Below are 20,252 nucleotides of genomic sequence, written 5' to 3' on the forward strand. Positions count from 1 at the left end.
CTGTTTTTGTCTTTCATGCTTCTTTTTCTTTATCTGATCAGGAGGGGAGAGAAACATACGATACTCCTTTTTCTTCTTTTCATCTCTCCTCGATTTTTCTTTTTGATTGTTCTTTTCTTCTATCTTTCTGTGTTTCTTTTTTTGTTGTGATGTCGATGATTCCGGTGTGCATGGGAGGAAACTAAGGGGGTTATATGTTGGAGCCTTTCGAATTCTCACCCTTGAGATGATGATGCCCTCGCCGGCATGGCCGGTCTGGTTTTCGGCGATTTCGATCGACCCGGGAGTTTCCGTGATGGTGATTTTGAGTTTTGTGTCGATGTTTACACGTTCTGATATCCCCCATCAATGAGATTTGACTTGAGATAATGTCCAGCTTGCATCACCGTAGACATTTAAATTCTCCCAACTCGTATTCATTCTTATCATTGTCTTCATTCCACACCTTCAATTAGTTAGACCACGCTGTTCTAACATCCTGGTTCTTGCACAGACGTGTTTCAGCGACGTGGAACTGACGATCTCCGCGCTGACGTAGCAACGTGGGGTCGTTCAACCGACCCCCGCTCCTTTTATAGTTCAGTTCATACAATGACCTTCCATTACACTATCATTCACACCCAATAATTCAATTGCGCCCGATTCAATATCAAGACCAACTAATCACCATGGTATCATCATATCCACGCCCTGATTTCCAACGCAAAGGCCTGAACTGGGCCCCTCTCGACGGGACATGGGACTTTATCTTCGACGACACCAACATTGGCCTATCTGAAAAATGGCAAAGCAAAGGTGTCCCACCACAAACAGCCGACAAACAGCCCAAACGCGAGATTAAAGTCCCCTATGCATTCCAAACCCCAGCATCTGGAATCGGTCTCCTCGAGGCACACGAGTTAATGTGGTATGAGCGCCGTATCGACGACATCCGCACCGATTCGGAAAAAGCCCAAGGAAACAGACTCCTTGTCCGCTTCGGCGCAGTGGACTTTGAGTGCTCCGTTTGGGTTGATGGGCAGTTTATCGGTGGTCATCGTGGAGGTCATGTCCCCTTTGACCTGGACGTGACGGATGCCTTTGCATCGGATGCGAAATCCGCGCGTCTGAGTATGCGTGTTAGAGATTCACCAAATGATCTTGCCCAGCCGCGAGGGAAACAGTATTGGAAGCCTGTTTCGGAGAACATTTTCTATACGCCCAGCGGTGGGATTTGGTTGTCTGTTTGGATGGAGAGTGTACCTGCCATGCGATTGTGTTGTGGTAGTGGCGGGACTGTGCTTCGCTCAGACGATATCGAGCATGGTGAACTCCATGCAAAGATTGCCGTATCTGGTCGATCACCGCAGGCTGGATGCAGTGTTGAGGTTGAGGCTAGTCTTGGTGGAGTACCTGTTAGCAAGAACAAGGTCCCATTGCCGAGTGAGAGGGACTGGGCTGCTCTGGACTTGAGCATGAAAGTACCTCACATGAAAGAGCTGCAGAAGAAAGAACCTTACAATACCGAAGGAGCTTGGCATAATTCCGTGGCTCTCTGGGCCCCTGAACATCCGATTTTATATGATCTGGTTCTACGTCTGTACGATGCCTCAGGAAAAGTCGTTGACGAGATCGAGATAACAACTGGCATGCGCAGTCTATCCTGGCAAAGCGGCGACGGTACATTCCGATTAAACGGCAAACCGCTGTTCCAGATGTTATTCTTAGATCAGGGCTATTGGCCCGAGACAGGGATGACACCTCCTTCATCCGAGGCGCTCAAGGCTGATATCATCATGGCGAAAGACTTGGGTTTCAACGGGTGCCGCAAACACCAGAAGGTCGAAGACCCTCGGTTCCACTACTGGGCTGATCGACTGGGGTATCTTGTTTGGGGTGAAATGGCCAATGCGTACGAGTTTGGAAGTGATTATATCGAGCGCATGAATGCTGAATGGGCCGAGGCTGTGAAGAGGGATATCAATCACCCGTGTGTTATTACGTGGACGCCGAATAATGAGAGCTGGGCCTATACGTCCTTGAAGGATAACATTGATCAGCGGAATCACATTCGCTCGCTGTACTACCTAACCAAGTAAGATTTGATGTGCTTCTGGGATTGGAGATCTTGCTAACACAGAAGCGAAAACAGGACGTTGGATCCCAGCCGACCCATCAACGACAACTGTGGCTGGGAACATGTTCTTACAGATCTAACCACATACCACGACTACGCCGACTCGCACGACCTGGCAGAGACATGCTCCAAAATGGAAGGCGGGATCCTAGGCCAAAAGGCTGGTCGGGAGATGTTCACAAAGCCCATCTATTCCGGCTTCTCAGGCCATACCCTCCTCGACCCCGGTACACAACATAAAGCCGGTGCACCTGTGATCTGCACCGAATTCGGTGGCGTAAATATCGCTCCTCCGAAGGATAGCCATGCTGGTGAACGTGACTGGGGATATACCACCGCCACAGACGTTGAGGATTTCTTGAAGAGGTTTGAAAAGCTGGTGATGGCCATTGTCAAGGGTGGGCATACCTGCGGTCTGGTGTATACACAGCTGTAAGTGGGATTTCCCGTGCCAATATTGGATATGGATAGAATGTGGGCTTGGTTTGCTAACTGCGTCTGCCAGGTGTGATATCGAGCAAGAGGTTAATGGGCTGTATACCTATGATCGGAAGGCGAAGGTTCCCGTTGAAAAAGTCAAGGCTATTATGGATGCTGCTCAGGATTATTACTATCAGCATGTTCAGTCACATGCTCCGAAGGGCTTCAGGAAGTTGTTGCATTCTTTGCATCGATCGTGATTGTTAGCTGAAGATGTTAGCCTAGTATGCTAGTATGCTTCTTGAATGCGGCTGCTGTATTGGGTAGACTTAGCCAAGAGGATGAGACACGACGGTCAGGAGCTTTTATAGAGTGATATCTTGAATAGAATTTGTCCAACTCTTACACTCTACTTGCTGGAGAAACATATTATCCGTTTTTAGTCCTTCTGAGAGGTGACAATGCCTGCCTGTTCTTCATTAAGTGCTTCAGGCCCTCAAGAGCAAATGACAATGATTTGGACTCCCTTATCTACCCAATATCAATCACCTTCGCTTCTAGTTAATTGTAGTCTACGTATAGCAAGCTGCTGCTAAATAGGCTAATCTCCAAGTACTTGGGTCCGGAGCTCTCATACCTCACAACAAGGACCGTCCATGACTCGAGGCAACAACCTACTCGCTAAGTCTTCAACAGTTCTCACGTTGAGAATGTCAACCTCTTATGCAGAAAATTGGGGTATAATATATAATAACACTTTGGTCGGCACAAATTTCCGTTTCTGCAGAATAGCCTACTAGTCGACTCCACTGCCTGTGCGGGGTTTGGACTTCAGTATGCCTTTGCTCCCTGTCAAGAGACGTCAGAGTACCACATCAACCCTGGTCATGCTGCTGAGCTAGTATCCCGCGTCTGCGGGGCCTTGCATACATACAGAAGTAGAAACCTCCGTGATTGTAGAAGACAGGCTGCGCCATAGCGGCTGCATAACGACATCATTGAAATAGGTTCCACGTGAACAATGACGCTAGCTCAAGGCGGAAGGAGGCGCTGTGATGTCTCTTCGCAATAATACGAAGGGATGATTTAAGCGATTCCAGGGTATTCAAATTGTACTACAGAGGCTTCTTCCCATGTGATACCCGCTAGACAGGTCCGCGTTATTTAAGTCTGTTGTTAAATCAAACGGCCTTGACTATTAACAAAAAGCACTCCTTCACGGCTGCGGGGTCTGCTGGAGATTCTTGAGTCTTGGATATCTTCACAATGGATTTCTGGAAGGCTGTACTCGGAGGATCTACCCCTGATGGCATATCCACTGCTCGCCTCGCGGTGGTAGCTATCACCACAGCAGTGAGTTCTTCACCCCACTGTATAATTTTAAAGATACTGACAGTACACCCAGTTTCTAGCATACAGAGTGTGGATAGTAATCTACAATCTCTACATCAGCCCGTTATCCATATTCCCCGGCCCCAAACTAGCAGCAGTCACCAACCTCCCCAGTCTATACTGGACATCCACAGGACAAAACCAATACAAACTCAAACAGCTCCACGACAAGTACGGTGACGTCGTCAGAATAAGCCCTACAGCACTCGTCTACCGAAGTGCCCAAGCATGGAAGGATATCTACGGCCATCGTAAATCAGGGGATGGGTCATTTCTCAAAGATCCTAAATTCTACCTCAGGGGACCGAATGGACCTAACCTCCTCAATGCGGATGAGGCCGACCATGCGAGGGGGAGACGACTTCTCTCCCATGCTTTTTCTGAAAGAGCCCTGCGAGACCAGGAAGGTCTTATCCAGTCCTACGTGGATTTACTAGTTGAACGATTGAACGGAGAGATCAAGGCTGCTAGAAAATCGGTCGATATGACCCAATGGTACAATTTCACCACGTTCGATATCATCGGCGATCTAGCCTTCGGTGAACCATTCGACTGTCTACGCGAAAGCCAGTATCATCCATGGGTGAAGATGGTTTTTATGAGTACCAAGATGGCCATCCTCCAGCGACCGCTGGTGGTATATCCCTTCCTAGCTCCGATTGTGAGGGGGTTACTTCCCAAGACACTAGCCCGAATGCGAGCAGCTCATTTTGCATTGAGTGCGGAGAAGGTCCACCGTCGATTAGAGACCAAGACTGAACGGCCTGATTTCATGACTTATGTCCTTCGATTCAACGATGACCGCGCCATGACTGCCCGTGAAATGGAGAGTAATGCTGCACTGTTGATTCTTGCCGGAAGCGAAACGACTGCGACACTGCTATCAGGCTTCACATACTATTCCCTCAAAGATCCTGCAGTCTACAAGAAACTAGTAGACGAGATCCGAGGATCGTTCACTTCTTACGAGGAGATTGACTTCCAAAGAATCAGCCAGCTGAGTTACTTGAACGCAGCTCTGGAAGAAACACTGCGTGTTTACCCACCCGTTCCAGCGATGATACCGCGAGTAGTACCTCCAGGGGGAGCAGTGATTGATGGCACGTTTATACCGGAGGGAATATCCGTGTCTGGACACCATTATTCAACATACCATGCCGAAGCTCATTTCGCCGAGCCGGACTCGTTTATTCCGGAGCGATGGCTCGAGAGTCGAGATGAGCGGTTTGAGAATGATGATCGGTCTGTACTTCATGCGTTCTCACTCGGGCCTCGGAATTGTCTTGGGAGGAAGTAAGAAATAGACACACTGATTCATTTTTTGAGATTTGCGCTAACTACTTGCTTTCTTTAGTCTTGCATATGCCGAGATGCGACTTATTGCGGCCAAGCTTCTGTGGAGTTTCGACATGAATTTGGAAGAAAGTGCTACGGGTTGGCATATTCAGAAATCATTCAACGTTTGGGAGAAGAAGCCGCTGATGGTGAAATTATCACCAGCGCAGCATATGTAAACGACTGAGAAGAACATTATGTCTTTTTTTTGGATCCTACTTGAAAGGACAGGACTGCATTGAATGAAACACCAATATTGCTTGGTCATTTAAAACTAGGAGCCACCAGGCCCCGTGCTAAGTACCGCATTCGCTGAAAGTGCACTGCTCAAAGAAAAGAGAAAAGAAAAGAGGAGCATGACAAGACTAGTAGAGATAAGCAGAGAAAACGACAACCAAAGAGCAGTGGCAATGGCAAGCCCAATACAGTCAGTCCCACGTAACGCCAGACATGCCGAAATATTTTCTTGTTAGAACGAGGAAGTAAAAAGAAACGTGCGCTGATAGATGCATATTACAAAAAGGGGTGGAGATTAGAGACGATGCACGTAGGGTGATCACATGTTGGCAAGCTCGTGGTCGATCTGGCGGTCCACGAAGGCTCGCTTGTCGCCGGAGAGAGATGTCTGAAGGCGTTGTTCAACGAGGACACGGACTGTTTTGTTTTGTTAGTTATTTGAACAAGAGGTATTTCAATGTGAAAGAGATTGTTTCGACTCACCTTGCTTTTTCGTAACAGTGTCGAGATCCACTTCAGAAAGGCAGTGGCGGATCGCCTCAGTGATAGCAAGCTCATCCGGACCACTGGCAGCACGGAAATCAAAGGCAGTGCTGGCAGGTCGCGAAGGGAGTTGACCTAGTGGGCTGCGCGAGCGGGAGGCAGCGAGAAGGTTCTCACTGCTTTGCATCAAGCCAATGCTGTGACGGCTGGAATGGCCAGGGTTTTCCTGGTACGCGCTGAGGTTGCCAACGGACATGTGACGAGAAGCAGCTGCGGGATGAGCGCCCATCTGAGGATAGTCCGTGTAGCGGGAGAAGCTAGTCATCTGCGAATTGCGGTTGCCGGCCACATTCCCCCCGGTGAAGGGAGCCGGTGACTGCGGGGGCATGTACGGGCTCACGTGGCGACCTTGACCCGGGAAGCCAGTCAGGATGGTCGACGCTGGTCGGACAGACGAGTACTGCGAGTGCATATCATCCATCTCCATGGCATGCTCATCCACGTAGCGGCCAGTGTATTGGACCTTCTCTTGGTTGGCACCAACTTCACCGCGGCGGCCAGGGAGGTTGTTAGCCAGGGCATAGTCATCCCAGCGCTGCAGAGGAATACTGCGGGGATCAAAGCCCTCATCTTCCACGGCAATGACTCGCTTGTCACCCTTCTCACCGATAACCACACGGGTGTTACCCCAAGTGAAGTCATCCTGCTTCCAGAATGAGTACAGAGGGAGCACGAAACTGTAGATGGGGAAGGCCAGAAGATAGATAAGCATCCATCCAATGTGTTGCCACTGTCTCTTGATGATGAAGATAATAGCCTGAAGACCATAGACACCAGCCAACATGACAATTGAGATCATGGGGAAGGGACCAGTGTGACTGGCGACACGGTAGATGAGATAGCCCAGGTAGACACAAGTTGCGGGAAGAATGATTGTTCCCAGAAGATCCACGAGCACGACGAATCGCATACTGAAGCAGCAAAAGCCGCAAAGATCCTTAAGAGCTGCCAATTCGACAAGATTGTGAATAGTGGAGTTGATCCAGCGACGACGCTGCGAAACCAGCACACTCCAAGTCTCAGGGGCGGCGGTACTCGCGAATGCATCGGGGATGAACTTGTAGCGCATTGTCGGGAAGTGCTTGGTCATGAGGGTGGTCAAGAATCGATCCTCACCCAGAGACAGCAGATTCTTCTTGTGCAGAGTGTCGACGTCGATATCAGCGTACTCTTGGAGGACCTTGTCAGAAATAATGAGAGGGCGTCCCTTGTCCGCAGTTCTCAGACGGTACATGCAGAAACTAGATTATGAGTTAGCTGGGGCATATTCAGAGTGATAGGAGTAAAACTTACCATCCAGGAAGACAAGTGACACTACCGAACAAGGACTCGAAGGCCTTGGCCAGATGATGGGAGATATAGTACTCGTAAACCTGAATCATGGTCCACCAACTACGCTCCTCGTTCTGAAGACTAGTCTCACCACAGATACCGGCGATCTTAGCATCAGCCGCACAAGCGGCAACCAAACGATTCAACGAATCTTCCTTGACACTGGTATCAGCGTCGACCATGAAGCAGTATTCATACAGTTCGGGGTCAACGCCAATAATGTTGTTGATCTGATGGAAGATTTCCAGCTCCATGGGCGACATGGGGGCACGGTGGTGGACACGGTTCAGGAAATGCATAAGCAGCACTTGCGAGTCTCGCTTACCACGGTTACCAGGCTTGGACTTGCGCTGCTCGGATTCCTTGCCGACCTTGACCACAACAATGTACGGGACAACATTGCCCTCGTACTCGTACAGACCTGAATAGACCTTTGCGTAGTTCAGCTGCTCGCTACCCTGGCCGACAGACCTGAATGGCAGAGCGGGAGGATCCATCTTGGGGTCCACGCCGAGAATGTCGAGAACAATCTTCGGGGTTGGGCGGTCATTACCACCACCAACGATCATACCATCACAGATGACAAAGATGAGCTTGCGCTTGTTGTCGTACTGCAGGGCAGTCAAAGAGTCCAGACCCTTTCGGAGTGAGTCCTCGCCCTCGGTATAGGCAGGAACCAAGCAAATGACGAATTTATCTTGAGGTGCCGGTCGACGTTTGGATCCCAGTTGCAGCGCTGCCAAGAACTTGACGAGAATCACGGAACAAATGAGAATAGTGAATGCCAGAAGAACCCAATTGTTCACAGTACACTTTGGACTGTCCCGGAAATCGACTTTGCCCTTGTAGAAGACGTAGTCAAGACAGCGTTGCGCGTTCCGGAAGTCTTGGGTATCCTGCCATTTGTCTGTCACATCTTGGCCGGGATAATTCTTGAACAAAGTGGTCACCGCATTTGGCAAAAAAGCGTACGAGTCGAGGTTGTTTTCGGTCTTGGCAGTGTAGAAGTAGTCCGTAAGATCATAAACCTTCTGATTCACGATGACCCAGTATCGGGAATAGTCATTGGCTTGCTTCTCGATAGTGCTCTTCGACCAGACCAGTTCACCCTTATAGTAGTCGGCAATCTTAGGCAAGAACACATCTCCATACCAGGTAATCTTGTGGAGCTTCGTAGTGGTCTGAGGGTAGTTGCGGGGACCACAGTTGTGCTTTGCCTCGGAATACACCACGGCATCAGTGTCATTGTTCAACAGCTGAATCGATTCGTCGGTGACAAAGTTACCACAGTACTGAGTGAGCGGAGGAGGGAAATAAGCGTCCAGGTTCAGTCCTGCAAAAGGCTCCATGTTGGACGAGGTAGTCTCGATTGCGATGTCGCTGTGCTGGAGCTTCCAGAACTTGGAAATATCGTAGACGCGGCCATGAATACTGACAAAAAAGTTGTTGTCTTGGGTGTGCCAGCTGACTTCCTTGTTGTTCCAGGCCTTGGCTTTGTTCGGACACAGCAGGTCACCGAAGGCGATAATGTAGAAGCAGACAATTCCGTTGAAGAGCAAGATGATGAGAACCAAGACGAGCTTCTCTCGCCAGGCAAATCGGACATCGGGACGCTTCATGCGACCAATATACCGAAGAACGAAGGACGGGATCCAAAAGGTGAGAGCCCATACGAGGCCAGTCCAAACGCGACGACCGACTGAGATCTTCTTCTTCTCGATGTGCTTGGGGTCGCCGAATTCCGGGTCAAGGTCGCCAATGTAGCGGCCATAGTCATCGTAGTAGGCAATATCACCCTTGTTATCGTCACCCTTGTGACCAAGACCATAGTCACCACCACCGGTGTGAGTGATTCCAGTGGGGGCGATAGATTTTGCACCACCCATGACAACGCTGGGGGCGATAACGCTTTGATTGTGCATCATCATATCGGCTCCCAAGAGGTTGGAGCTTTCCCCGATGGGGTTACCATCAGGAGTGAAACCGGGTTCGTACATGGTCGCACCATATCCGAAGGGGTTTGCGGGCATCTCCTCCGGCTTGAGGTCCAGCATAGACTCGGCTTCCCACCACGCACCCTCTCTCATCCAGATACGCTGTTGGCCAACAACGGCATCCCCGTTGCTCCAGCCTCTTTCGAGGATCCAGTTCTCGACACCATCTTGGCCTTCAGTGCAGCCAAGTCGGGCATAGCGACCGACGAATTCTTCCACGTCAAAGTCCGCGGTGAAGTCGAGTTGCTTGAGGCGCCGGTTGGCCCATTCGGGCAGTCGCCAATCTCTCAATTGGCGCGAGACTGCACCCGCAGACCAGGCCGCAGTATTGGCAGTGAGCTGTTCCGGGAGGTCATCCGTGGGGTGGATCGACAGGTGATACCAGACACGGCTGCTACCCAAGGTGGTGGGAAGATCGAAGCGTCCCCGCTTGCCCAGGGTGATGCCCTCGCTCTCAACGGGGAACAGGAGCTGTCGCAAGAAGGAGTCTGCCTCGGCTTCTAATCCGACCTTCTCCAAGACACCTTGACGCCTGTCCAGGTCATGCTCGCGTTCACGGCCAGCAGCACCAGTCATGATGCCGAGGTCGGGCTCGACCTGAGCCACGGCAGCACTCATTTCACTGACAACTGACTGGCCGACAGCTGGAAGAGCAATGCCATCTTCTTTCATCTCGGCATTGAGACCCAATTCATCATCAAAGACACCCCGCATGGCAATGGCTTTACCCAACGCCGGGCGCGGAATGTCGATGACTGTCAGGCCGACGGTATCCTCATTAGCATAATGGGCCGCACCGGCACCACCAGTACTGGAGTCGTTCTCCAGAGAATTCTGAATCTCGGCTGCAATGGCCTCGTTGGCTTTGCCGATGACCCAGTCGACGAGGGCTTCGTATATTCCAGCGATCAAGACCTCACGCTCATCGGTAGAGCACTTGTGCAGCAAGACCTCGGGGTCGACTCCAAGGAGACCACCAACGTCTTCGCAGACATCCTCCAATTCCTCCTGGTCTACCATCAGCCCAGCAGCATTGCCGAGCTTGAGCAGACCCGCAAGAACAGAAAGCAGGCCTCGCTGCGCAGCACCCTTGATACCGATTGCCTTGAGGTTGGCACGCAGATCTTCAGCGGCAGCTGCATCGTCGGCAGTAGGGAGATAGGAAGGAGGCGAATAGGTGCCCGATCGATTGAGCAGAGAATAATTGGAAAGTTCTTGAAGGTCCAGGAATTCACGCTCCGCGGCGGTAGAAGCGGAAGTCAGGAGGTAGTAAAAGACATCGAATGCGCGGAAGCCGGCCTCGCCAGGGATCTCCAAGAGACCTTTACGGACGTTGATGCCAGATGTGGAGAGCGCCAGAGACAGACCGATGACTGTGCCCTGCAGAGTCAATGTATAAGAGGCGGAGAAGGCCGAGTGTAGCGAGTATGATGGATTGAACGAAGTCACAGCGGAGAGGAACGGCCGTAGCGCTGCGAGAGATGTGTAGGCTGTCTCCGGGGTGGAGACTGGCAGCGCAGTTAGGAATGGCTCCAACAATGACGGAGTTGACTGGTGTAGCGAGCTATTCATATGTTAGGGAAGGAATATTACGCTGGATGTTCTTGGATTAAATAGACATACCCTAGAATGATACAGCCATCCTCGGCTCGCCTCCGGGCATGTTCCCAAGCCCGGACGGCCAGGTCACGGTCCACCGTAGCCCCATTACGGCCGTCTGGCAAGATGGTAGCGGCAGTCACCCATGTGTTTACGGCCAAGCTGGTGCCCGAATCCAGCTGGTATGGTTGACCAGCTGAATAGAACGAGTGAAGGGCATTGAGCAACGTGGTAGTTGACACCTGCGTGGTGTGCTGGGAAGCCGGCCGAGGGCCAGCTGGGAACCCGCCGGACTGGGTTGAGAAGACCGAGTAGCGGTTCGACATGGCGAAGCGAACCAGGAGGGACTGGGAGTCCAACTATGAGGTTTGGTCTAGTAGATTTTGGAGAATATCACAGCGGCATGGGAAGCAGGTATTGAGTCGAATCGCAGGTGGAGCAGGAGTAGCGAGTGTCGGGGGAAGTTGGCGTGTCAACAAAGCGAGATTCCGTGGGTGTATACTCCGGAGATTTGAGCGAGCGACTGGAGCTAGGCGGACTCCTAAGCGAGTGGAGGGTGAAGATGAAGATGAAGAAGGTTGCAGGAGGATACGAAGATGGCGACTAAGAAAGGGCTGAAATGCTGAAACGGTCGACAAACAACCAAGAGAGAAAAAATGGAGGGAGATAGGCATCAAGCAAGAAGGCGATGGGCGTGGGGAGAAACTGAGAATGGAACAGGGACTGTATGGTACACTTGTACTGTATGTATGGTCGAATACAGCAGCTTGTGAAAATTACAGGGGGCGCCAGTGGACAAGACTGGCGATCCGCGACGACTGGGATCTGCCCGACTCGATCCTAAGCTTTTGAGGGGGAAATTTCTTTCTCATTGCAAATGGACCCTGACCGAGTGGGGAATTTTTCATTTGACAAGTGACGAGGAATGAAATTATTCCATTTACGTCGAAGTTTGCCTTGTGCTCACATATTTCAGGGAAGCGTATTTTCATGAGTGGTTCACTTTCAATTGCCAGCATCATGCAACCACATAGTGTTCTCGTTTAATTTCGTTTGGGAGTCAAGTACTCTGGAGGCAATCGATAATACATAGGAAAGTCTCGAATAGAGTTAGCGGTACAATAGCTTCAAATTTTCAATTTGTAGATTACTGGACTCTGGATCTCATGAGTGGCATATCACATTGTCAGGTGGGCGACCGAGTCTTGCTTCACAGTGTCAACCAATCGGCCACAAGCGAAAGTCTGGTGGATATGCAGGCCAGTGAGACTAGGCCCGCTTAGCTGGGACTAGTATTACAAAGTTACGGAGTGGTGGTGGTGGGTGCTATATTTGGGATGTCTCACAAAGGGGCTGCCGTTCCAAACAATTGCCACTCCAGGGATGGTGACAAGATACAGAGTTTAAAGGACAGGGGTTTCTGGTTTGCATGAGACTGCGTGATATATCGACAGTACAATCAACCTGGTTACTATACACTCTATTCAAGTACATTTTCTTAGTATTTAACATTCATTCTAGTTACATATGATCGTTGCCGACTGTCACAGCCAAAAATATAAAAAAAACCATGTTCAGCCACGAACCCCCTAGTTTCAGTAGTCGGGCCTCCAAGGCTAAAGCGATCGGTTCTCTCTTGTCCACTCACCAGAGGCAGATTTACCTCGAGTGGGCCCCGGTCGGACCATTGACTCTTGTCTGGGTCCTCGGCCCAGAGCGATCGCGAGGATTCTGACATGTTACTATTAATGCAACCTGCAGTGGATGCATCGGCTGAACATTGGACAGTAAGGAGCCAGCAGGGACAGCCTGAGGGTGGCCTATATTCATACTGTGCATGCTGAAACGATATTGTGTAGACGAAAAGAATGTAGACAAAGTTGTGAGCTATCTATACATAGCTATGCTACATCTTTACCCCAAAACTTACCTTGGTACACATCCGCCTGTATGTAAAATTGTACCCTGGAACTGGGCTGGTCTGAGTGCCTTAGTCACCCAACTCCAGGGACCAGGACCCTTTTGGGAGTTCCGGCCAAGTGGAGCCTCTGTTTACCTGAGACCCTCAACCAGATTTAGCTAGGGGAAGTGTGTTTACAGTAAACAACACAATATATCACTTGCCACTGGTTCAATACAACCTCAATGATGTGTGTATGGGGAGGAGCATCTGACAAGCATCGTCATTGAATTCTATATACAGCATCAACTACATACATATACCAAGTTAGTTTCTGGCAGTGTCTTGCAATCCCCCCTCGGCTCTAAACTAGTGGCCCCATGGTGTACCAAACACCGGCAAGAAAACATGTGGACGGTACTCATCATACTGTAACAGCCAATACAATTTCAAGTTTTGGAGTATTTGCAAACTGCAATACCACTTTTTAGGGGTACTTTTTACCCTCCTCCACCACCATCCATTCCCTTCCATTACTAGCTCGATGAGGCGTAGAAGATCAATACTAACTGTAACAAAACCATCGAATACCATACACCCCATACCGACTTACACTGTCTGTACTGCCCCAGACCCGAACCCGAACAAACCACACCCGCTTATCTTTTTCTGCCATCCTCGAGGCGTGCTGGCTTTTGTCTTCCCTTCTGGCCCTTTCTATCATCTGGATTTTTGCTGCCTTCACTCGTTTCTCTTGCATCAACTTCTGGCTCGGCGTTGTCTCTTCCCAGTACGACGCCATTCCTGCCACCAAGCCGCCTAATGTCCCCCATTTCCCTGTAATCGCTAAGGAGTCTTCATTCCGGCGGGCATTCTTGACTCCACGTTCATTCCGAGGCGTGTCAAAAGACTTTTGCACGGCCTGCGCTCCGACGGTCGTTTCTTTACTCTCTGTGAGAGGGCTCAATCTAACCGGCCTTCATCCACTCGCTTTTCTATCCGATCGGCCTCACTGCGGAGAGGTCAATAGCCTCCTCCATCATGGCAGGCAATACCACCGGGAACGCTCCGGCACATGCCCAGTCTTCACTTCCCTCGCTCCCCGCACATCTCCAATCGGATACCCATCTGACAGCCCATCTTGCCAGTCGGTATGTTGTGGATCTATTAAGTTGGTCATATTGAGGGGGGATAGCATACTAACGATCTGAACAGCTTCCATGTCGGACTACCGACTGCCCGCCTCTCATCACAAGCATTGATCTCCTTTAACACTTACACATCAGCAACAAAGGGCCCAGATGGTGAAAAGGAAGGTAGCGCTGCTGGAGAAGCAGAGGACCTTGCCCGTCGCGCTTTCACTCGGCTGGGAGCTCGTGGGGAGAACCAAGCCGTGGTGTTCCTGTGAGTAGACTTGTCCGAGCATCAGCAAACAGAATTAACCGCTGACTTGCACTCTTCTCAATCTAGCGGAGAGAGTGGTTCGGGTAAAACTACCATTCGCTCACACCTGCTATCCTCCTTCCTGTCCTTTTCCTCGACCCCGCTGTCCTCCAAACTTTCTTACGCTGCCTTTGTCTTCGATACCCTGACCACCACCAAATCTGTGACCACTCCAACTGCCTCCAAGGCTGGTCTATTCCTCGAGCTTCAGTACGATGGCTCGTCTTCCGTTAACCCCACCTTGATTGGTGGTAAGATCATCGACTACCGATTGGAGCGAAGCCGTATCTCGTCTGTGCCGACTGGCGAGCGCAGCTTCCACGTTCTATACTACCTCCTGGCCGGCACAAGTGCGGCCGAAAAGTCGCATCTGGGTTTCGACAACTCCATCCATATCAACACCGGCGGCAAACTTTCATCCGACTCGGTGAGCCATAAGCGATGGCGGTATTTGGGCCATCCGACCCAGCTTAAGGTTGGTGTGAACGATCACGAGGGTTTCCAACACTTCAAGACTGCCTTGCGGAAGCTTGAGTTCTCTCGCGGTGAGATTGCCGAGATTTGCCAGATCTTGGCCAGTATCCTGCACATTGGCCAACTGGATTTCATGTCTGGACAATCCACCACCACTACAGCTGAGGAAAGTGGTGGTTACTCCCACGAGGGTGGTGAGACAGTCACCGTTGTGAGAAATAAGGATGCTCTCGGCAACGTTGCTGCTTTCCTGGGATTGAGTGTGGAAGCCTTGGAGAACAGCTTGGGCTACAAGACCAAATCCATTCACCGGGAGCGTGTGACGGTTATGCTGGATCCCCGAGGTGCTCGAGAGAACGCCGATGCATTCGCCCGAACCATCTACTCACTTCTTGTCACCTACGTGATTGAGACCGTCAACCAGAAGATCTGCGCTGCGGAGGACAGCGTTGCCAACACCATCTCGATCGTTGATTTCCCTGGCTTTGCTCAAGCACCGGCCACTGGATCGACCCTCGATCAGCTCCTCAGCAATGCTGCTACCGAGTCCCTCTACAACTACTGCCTGCAGTCATTCTTCGACCACAAGGCCGATATTCTGGATCGCGAGGAGATTACAGTCGCAGCAACCAGCTACTTCGACAACACTGATACCGTTCGTGGTCTCCTGAAGCATGGCAATGGTCTGCTGAGCATCCTGGACGACCAGACTCGTCGGGGACGTAGTGACGCCCAATTCCTCGAGAGCGTTCGCAAGCGCTTCGAGGGCAAGAACCCCGCGATCTCCGTGGGTAGCGGCGGAACTACAAGCACTGGGTATCTCTCCCAGGCCCGGACTGCCTTCACTGTGAAGCATTTCGCTGGTGAAGTAGACTACTCCGTCACTGGTCTCATTGAGGAGAACGGAGAAGTCATCTCGGGTGACCTGATGAATCTCATGAAGTCTACCCGCAGTGACTTTGTCCGCGAACTGTTTGGACAGGAGGCGCTGCAGACCATTTCCCACCCGCGGGAGAAGACTGCAATTATGCAAGCCCAGGTCTCCTCCAAGCCTCTGCGCATGCCCAGCATGGCTCGCCGCAAGCACGACCAACAGGCCCGCCAGATTTTCTCGGACCGTGGCGAGAGCGAAGAGCCAGACGACCGCGATAGCCAGGCGACCAGCTCTAGACGCAGCGTGGCCGGTCGCAAGAGCGGTCTGATGACTGGCCATGTACAGGGTGCAGCCGGTCAGTTCCTTTCGGGTCTAGAGATCATCAATAAGAGCTTGAGCTCACCGAACCTCAACCCGTACTTTGTCATCTGTCTCAAGCCCAACGATCGCCGCATTGCGAATCAATTCGACAGTAAATGCGTTCGCATGCAGGTTCAAACCTTTGGCATTGCCGAGATCAGCTCGCGGCTGAGAAATGCTGACTTCAGCGTCTTCCTCCCATTCGCGGAGTTCTTAGGCCTGGCTGATATTGGCAACGTCGTGGTTGGTAGTGACCGCGAGAAATCGGAGGTCATCTTGGACGAAAGAAGATGGCCCGGTAACGAAGCTCGCGTGGGAAGCACTGGTGTTTTCCTAAGCGAGCGATGCTGGGCCGATCTCGCCAAGATCGGAGAACGTGTGGTTCCCTCCTACAACAAGATTGCCGGCTCTGATGAAGGTGATGTTGGATACCAAGCCGGTGGAGCCGACACCAAGGTCCGTCTTTTGCAACCGTCCGATCAATCACCAGGTGCTTTCATATATGGCGATGAGTCCAAGCAAGGTTATTTCGGCAGCCGGGAGCTGGACGGCAAATCCGATGCAGGTGCCTCGGCTTTCAACTCGGGCGATATGTTCCGGAATCTTGAGACTAAGGAAGAGATGCTGCAGAAGGGCAATGAGAAGAATATGGAGGAGGTGGACGACGTTGTGGTCTCCAGCTCTCGTAAGCGCTGGATGGCGTTGGTCTACCTGCTGACCTTCTTCATCCCCGACTTTTTGATCAAGTGGATCGGCCGTATGAAGCGCAAGGATGTCCGGGTTGCTTGGCGTGAAAAGCTGGCCATCAACATGATTATTTGGTTTGCTTGTGGTGTTGCAGTCTTCATGATTGTCGCTTTCCCTGGATTGGTCTGTCCAACTCAACATGTCTTTTCGAAAGGCGAACTCAGCGACCACAATGGCAAAGGTAGCGCAAGCTCCTATATTGCAATTCGGGGCGTGGTCTTCAACTTTGGCGACTTCATGCCTGCCCACTACCCTGATATCGTTCCGCAAAAGTCTCTCAAGAATTATGCCGGTACCGATGCCACCAACCTCTTCCCCATCCAGGTTTCAGCACTGTGCCAGGGTGTGGATGGACATGTGGACCCCAGCGTGCCTCTTGATTACCGGTCCAACATGAACGATTCTGCTACTACCACCTCTACCACTGATTACGATGTCAACGCCAAGTACCATGACTTCCGTTACTGGACCGATGATCCCCGTGCCGATTGGTTCTATGAGCAGATGGTCATGATGCGCGCAAACTACAAAAAGGGCTACGTCGGATATACTGCCAAGTATATGAAGACGCTCGCAGATGACGATAGCAAGAACATTGTTAGTATCGATGGAAAGGTCTACGATATGACTTACTACATTGCTGGTCCTCGTATCCCTCGTTATCCGAAGGGCAAGAACGCCACTGGAGACGTCAATACGAACTACATGAGCCCGCTCCTTGTCACTCTCTTCCAGCAGAAATCCGGTACCGATGTGACGAAGTATTGGAACGACCTTGCTATTGATGCGACCACGCGCGCGCGGATGCAGCTTTGCCTGGATAACTTGTTCTTCGTCGGACATGTCGATACCCGTAACTCGGCCAGATGTCAGTTTGCTCGGTACTTCATTCTTGCCATCTCGATCATGATTTGTGTTGTCATTCTGTTCAAGTTCTTGGCTGCTTTGCAATTTGGAAAGAAGAACCTGCCTGAGAATCTGGACAAGTTCATCGTCTGCCAAGTGCCGGCATACACTGAAGATGAAGATTCACTTCGTCGTGCCATCGACTCTATGGCCCGCATGCGTTACGATGACAAGCGCAAGCTCCTCTTGGTTATTTGTGACGGTATGATTATCGGTCAGGGTAACGATCGTCCCACTCCCCGGATCGTCCTGGACATTCTGGGTGTCCCTGAGTCTGTTGATCCCGAACCTCTCAGCTTTGAGAGTCTAGGCGAGGGTATGAAACAGCACAACATGGCCAAGATTTACTCCGGTCTCTACGAGGTTCAGGGTCATATCGTTCCTTACCTAGTTGTTGTCAAGGTCGGCAAGCCTTCCGAGGTGTCTCGCCCTGGTAACCGTGGCAAGCGTGATTCCCAGATGGTTCTCATGCGTTTCCTCAACCGTGTTCACTACAACCTGCCAATGAGCCCTATGGAGCTTGAGATGCACCACCAGATTCGAAACATCATTGGTGTTAATCCGACGTTCTACGAGTACATCCTGCAAGTCGATGCCGATACTGTCGTTGCCCAGGATTCTGCTACACGATTCGTCTCCGCTTTCCTCTCCGATACGCGCCTCATCGCTGCTTGTGGTGAAACCTCCCTGTCCAATGCCAAGACCTCCATGGTTACGATGATACAAGTGTACGAATATTACATCTCGCACAATCTGACCAAGGCGTTCGAGAGTCTTTTCGGATCCGTCACTTGTTTACCCGGTTGTTTCAGTATGTACCGTGTCCGTTCAGCGGAGAGCGGTAAGCCCTTGTTTGTCAGCAAGGAGGTTGTCGAGAGTTACTCCGAGATTCGCGTGGATACTCTGCACATGAAGAATCTGCTCCACCTGGGTGAAGATCGATACCTGACTACACTCCTGCTCAAGCACCATCCCAAGTTCAAGACCAAGTACATCTTCCGCTGCCATGCCTGGACTGTTGCCCCCGAGAGCTTTGCCGTGTTCCTGTCCCAGCGTCGACGATGGATCAATTCGACTGTGCACAACCTGATCGAACTGATTCCCCTGCAACAGCTCTGCGGTTTCTGCTGTTTCAGTATGCGTTTCATTGTCTTTGTCGATCTGCTCAGTACCATCATCCAGCCTGTTACCGTTGCGTATATCATTTACTTGATTGTCTGGCTGGTGCGCGACAGCTCGGTCATTCCCTGGACAGCGTTCGTGTTGCTCGGTGTCATCTATGGTCTACAGGCATTCATCTTCATCGTTCGTCGTAAGTGGGAGATGATCGGCTGGATGTTCATTTACATTCTTGCCATTCCCGTCTTCACTCTCGCCCTGCCTCTCTACTCCTTCTGGAACATGGACGACTTCACCTGGGGTAACACTCGTGTCATCACCGGAGAAAAGGGCCGCAAGGTCGTCATCTCCGACGAGGGCAAGTTCGACCCAGCTTCGATCCCCAAGAAGCGCTGGGAGGAGTACCAGATGGAGCTGTGGGAGGCGCAAGAGGGACAGACCTCGCGCGACGACCACTCCGAGGTCTCTGGTTACTCCTACGGCACTCGTGCACACCCCTTCGCACAGTCACAGTCCGAGTACGGCTTCGCCGGCTCGCGCCCTGTCTCTCAGTTGGATCTGCCGCTGCTTGCATCTGGATCGCGTATGTCTGTGGCACCTTCCGAGATGATGAGCCATCACATGGACATGGACATGAGCATGGAGGACTTGAGCCACCTGCCGTCAGACGATGCGATCCTCGCTGAAATCCGTGAGATTCTGCGCACGGCTGATCTTATGAGTGTGACGAAGAAGAGCATCAAGCAGGAGCTTGAGCGCCGATTCGGCGTCAACCTGGACCTGAAGCGGCCATATATCAATTCTGGTATGTTATCAATCCTTTTCTCACAGCACAATCTTCGATGAATGTTCACTGACAGTGTTTTTCTAGCTACCGAGGCTGTTCTTTCCGGTCTTCTGTAATCCGACCATCGCAGCGACTTTTTCTGATAGTCCGCGATGCTCTAAAAATCCGCAATAGGCATCGCCGTGGTTTCGGAATACTGTGTTATTAATGTTTGCTGCCTCTTTTCCAACCACCCACTTCATCATAGGGCCTGTACGCTCTCCTCTACAAGTCGTCTTTTCTGTTTCAAGCGAACTCTTTGCATGGATGAGACCTTTTTTTTTTCTTTCTTATTTCAGCGTGTCTCCTTTTGTTTTTCTGACTGTTTCTGGACTGAATGGTTTTTCGTCAACACTTCTTTTTGAAAATTTTGGGGTGCACAGTCCATAAATCAGCTATCATTTTTAGTGTCCCTCTGTTTTTCTGTCTCCCTTGTTCTAACTTCTAACTCTTCCGGGGCGCATTTGCATTTTAAATCGGGTAATGCCCAGAAATTATATGCTCTGGTGTTTAATATGATCTCGTCTGAGGAATGTTGGCTTTTTTTGGAAATTGTAGATATTTTCTAGTACTGTACTGTAGTTAACTAAGATCTGGATTTATGTCACTTGCACACTTTCAAATACCCCGCAGGA

At 50.9% G+C, this 20,252-nt stretch overlaps 4 protein-coding genes across 4 annotated transcripts; 3 read left to right on the forward strand and 1 right to left on the reverse strand.

The window, feature by feature from the left end:
• Positions 1-668: 668 nt before the first annotated feature.
• Positions 669-2,796, forward strand: N7473_002642 (glycoside hydrolase family 2 protein; the record flags this gene model as incomplete). Its single annotated transcript, XM_057148582.1, has 3 exons — positions 669-2,074; positions 2,132-2,548; positions 2,622-2,796. The coding sequence occupies 3 exons, from the start codon at positions 669-671 to the stop codon at positions 2,794-2,796; spliced, it is 1,998 nt and encodes a 665-aa protein (XP_057012236.1).
• A 1,006-nt stretch (positions 2,797-3,802) lies between these two features.
• N7473_002643 (cytochrome P450) lies at positions 3,803-5,442 on the forward strand (the record flags this gene model as incomplete). The annotated part of the gene is made up of 3 exons (XM_057148583.1): positions 3,803-3,889; positions 3,933-5,221; positions 5,283-5,442. The coding sequence occupies 3 exons, from the start codon at positions 3,803-3,805 to the stop codon at positions 5,440-5,442; spliced, it is 1,536 nt and encodes a 511-aa protein (XP_057012237.1).
• Positions 5,443-5,819: 377 nt separating this feature from the next.
• On the reverse strand, positions 5,820-11,294 carry csmB (putative chitin synthase; the record flags this gene model as incomplete). Its single annotated transcript, XM_057148584.1, has 4 exons — positions 5,820-5,917; positions 5,984-7,284; positions 7,337-10,933; positions 10,993-11,294. The coding sequence occupies 4 exons, from the start codon at positions 11,292-11,294 to the stop codon at positions 5,820-5,822; spliced, it is 5,298 nt and encodes a 1,765-aa protein (XP_057012238.1).
• A 2,615-nt stretch (positions 11,295-13,909) lies between these two features.
• Positions 13,910-19,694, forward strand: chsE (chitin synthase class Va; the record flags this gene model as incomplete). The annotated part of the gene is made up of 4 exons (XM_057148585.1): positions 13,910-14,019; positions 14,084-14,272; positions 14,339-19,596; positions 19,663-19,694. The coding sequence occupies 4 exons, from the start codon at positions 13,910-13,912 to the stop codon at positions 19,692-19,694; spliced, it is 5,589 nt and encodes a 1,862-aa protein (XP_057012239.1).
• Between the last annotated feature and the right edge of the window lie 558 nt (positions 19,695-20,252).

Source organism: Penicillium subrubescens (assembly GCF_028828155.1).
Source record: "Penicillium subrubescens strain IBT 31985 chromosome Unknown utg000002l_segment0_segment0, whole genome shotgun sequence".
In the NCBI taxonomy this organism is placed as follows: domain Eukaryota; kingdom Fungi; phylum Ascomycota; class Eurotiomycetes; order Eurotiales; family Aspergillaceae; genus Penicillium; species Penicillium subrubescens.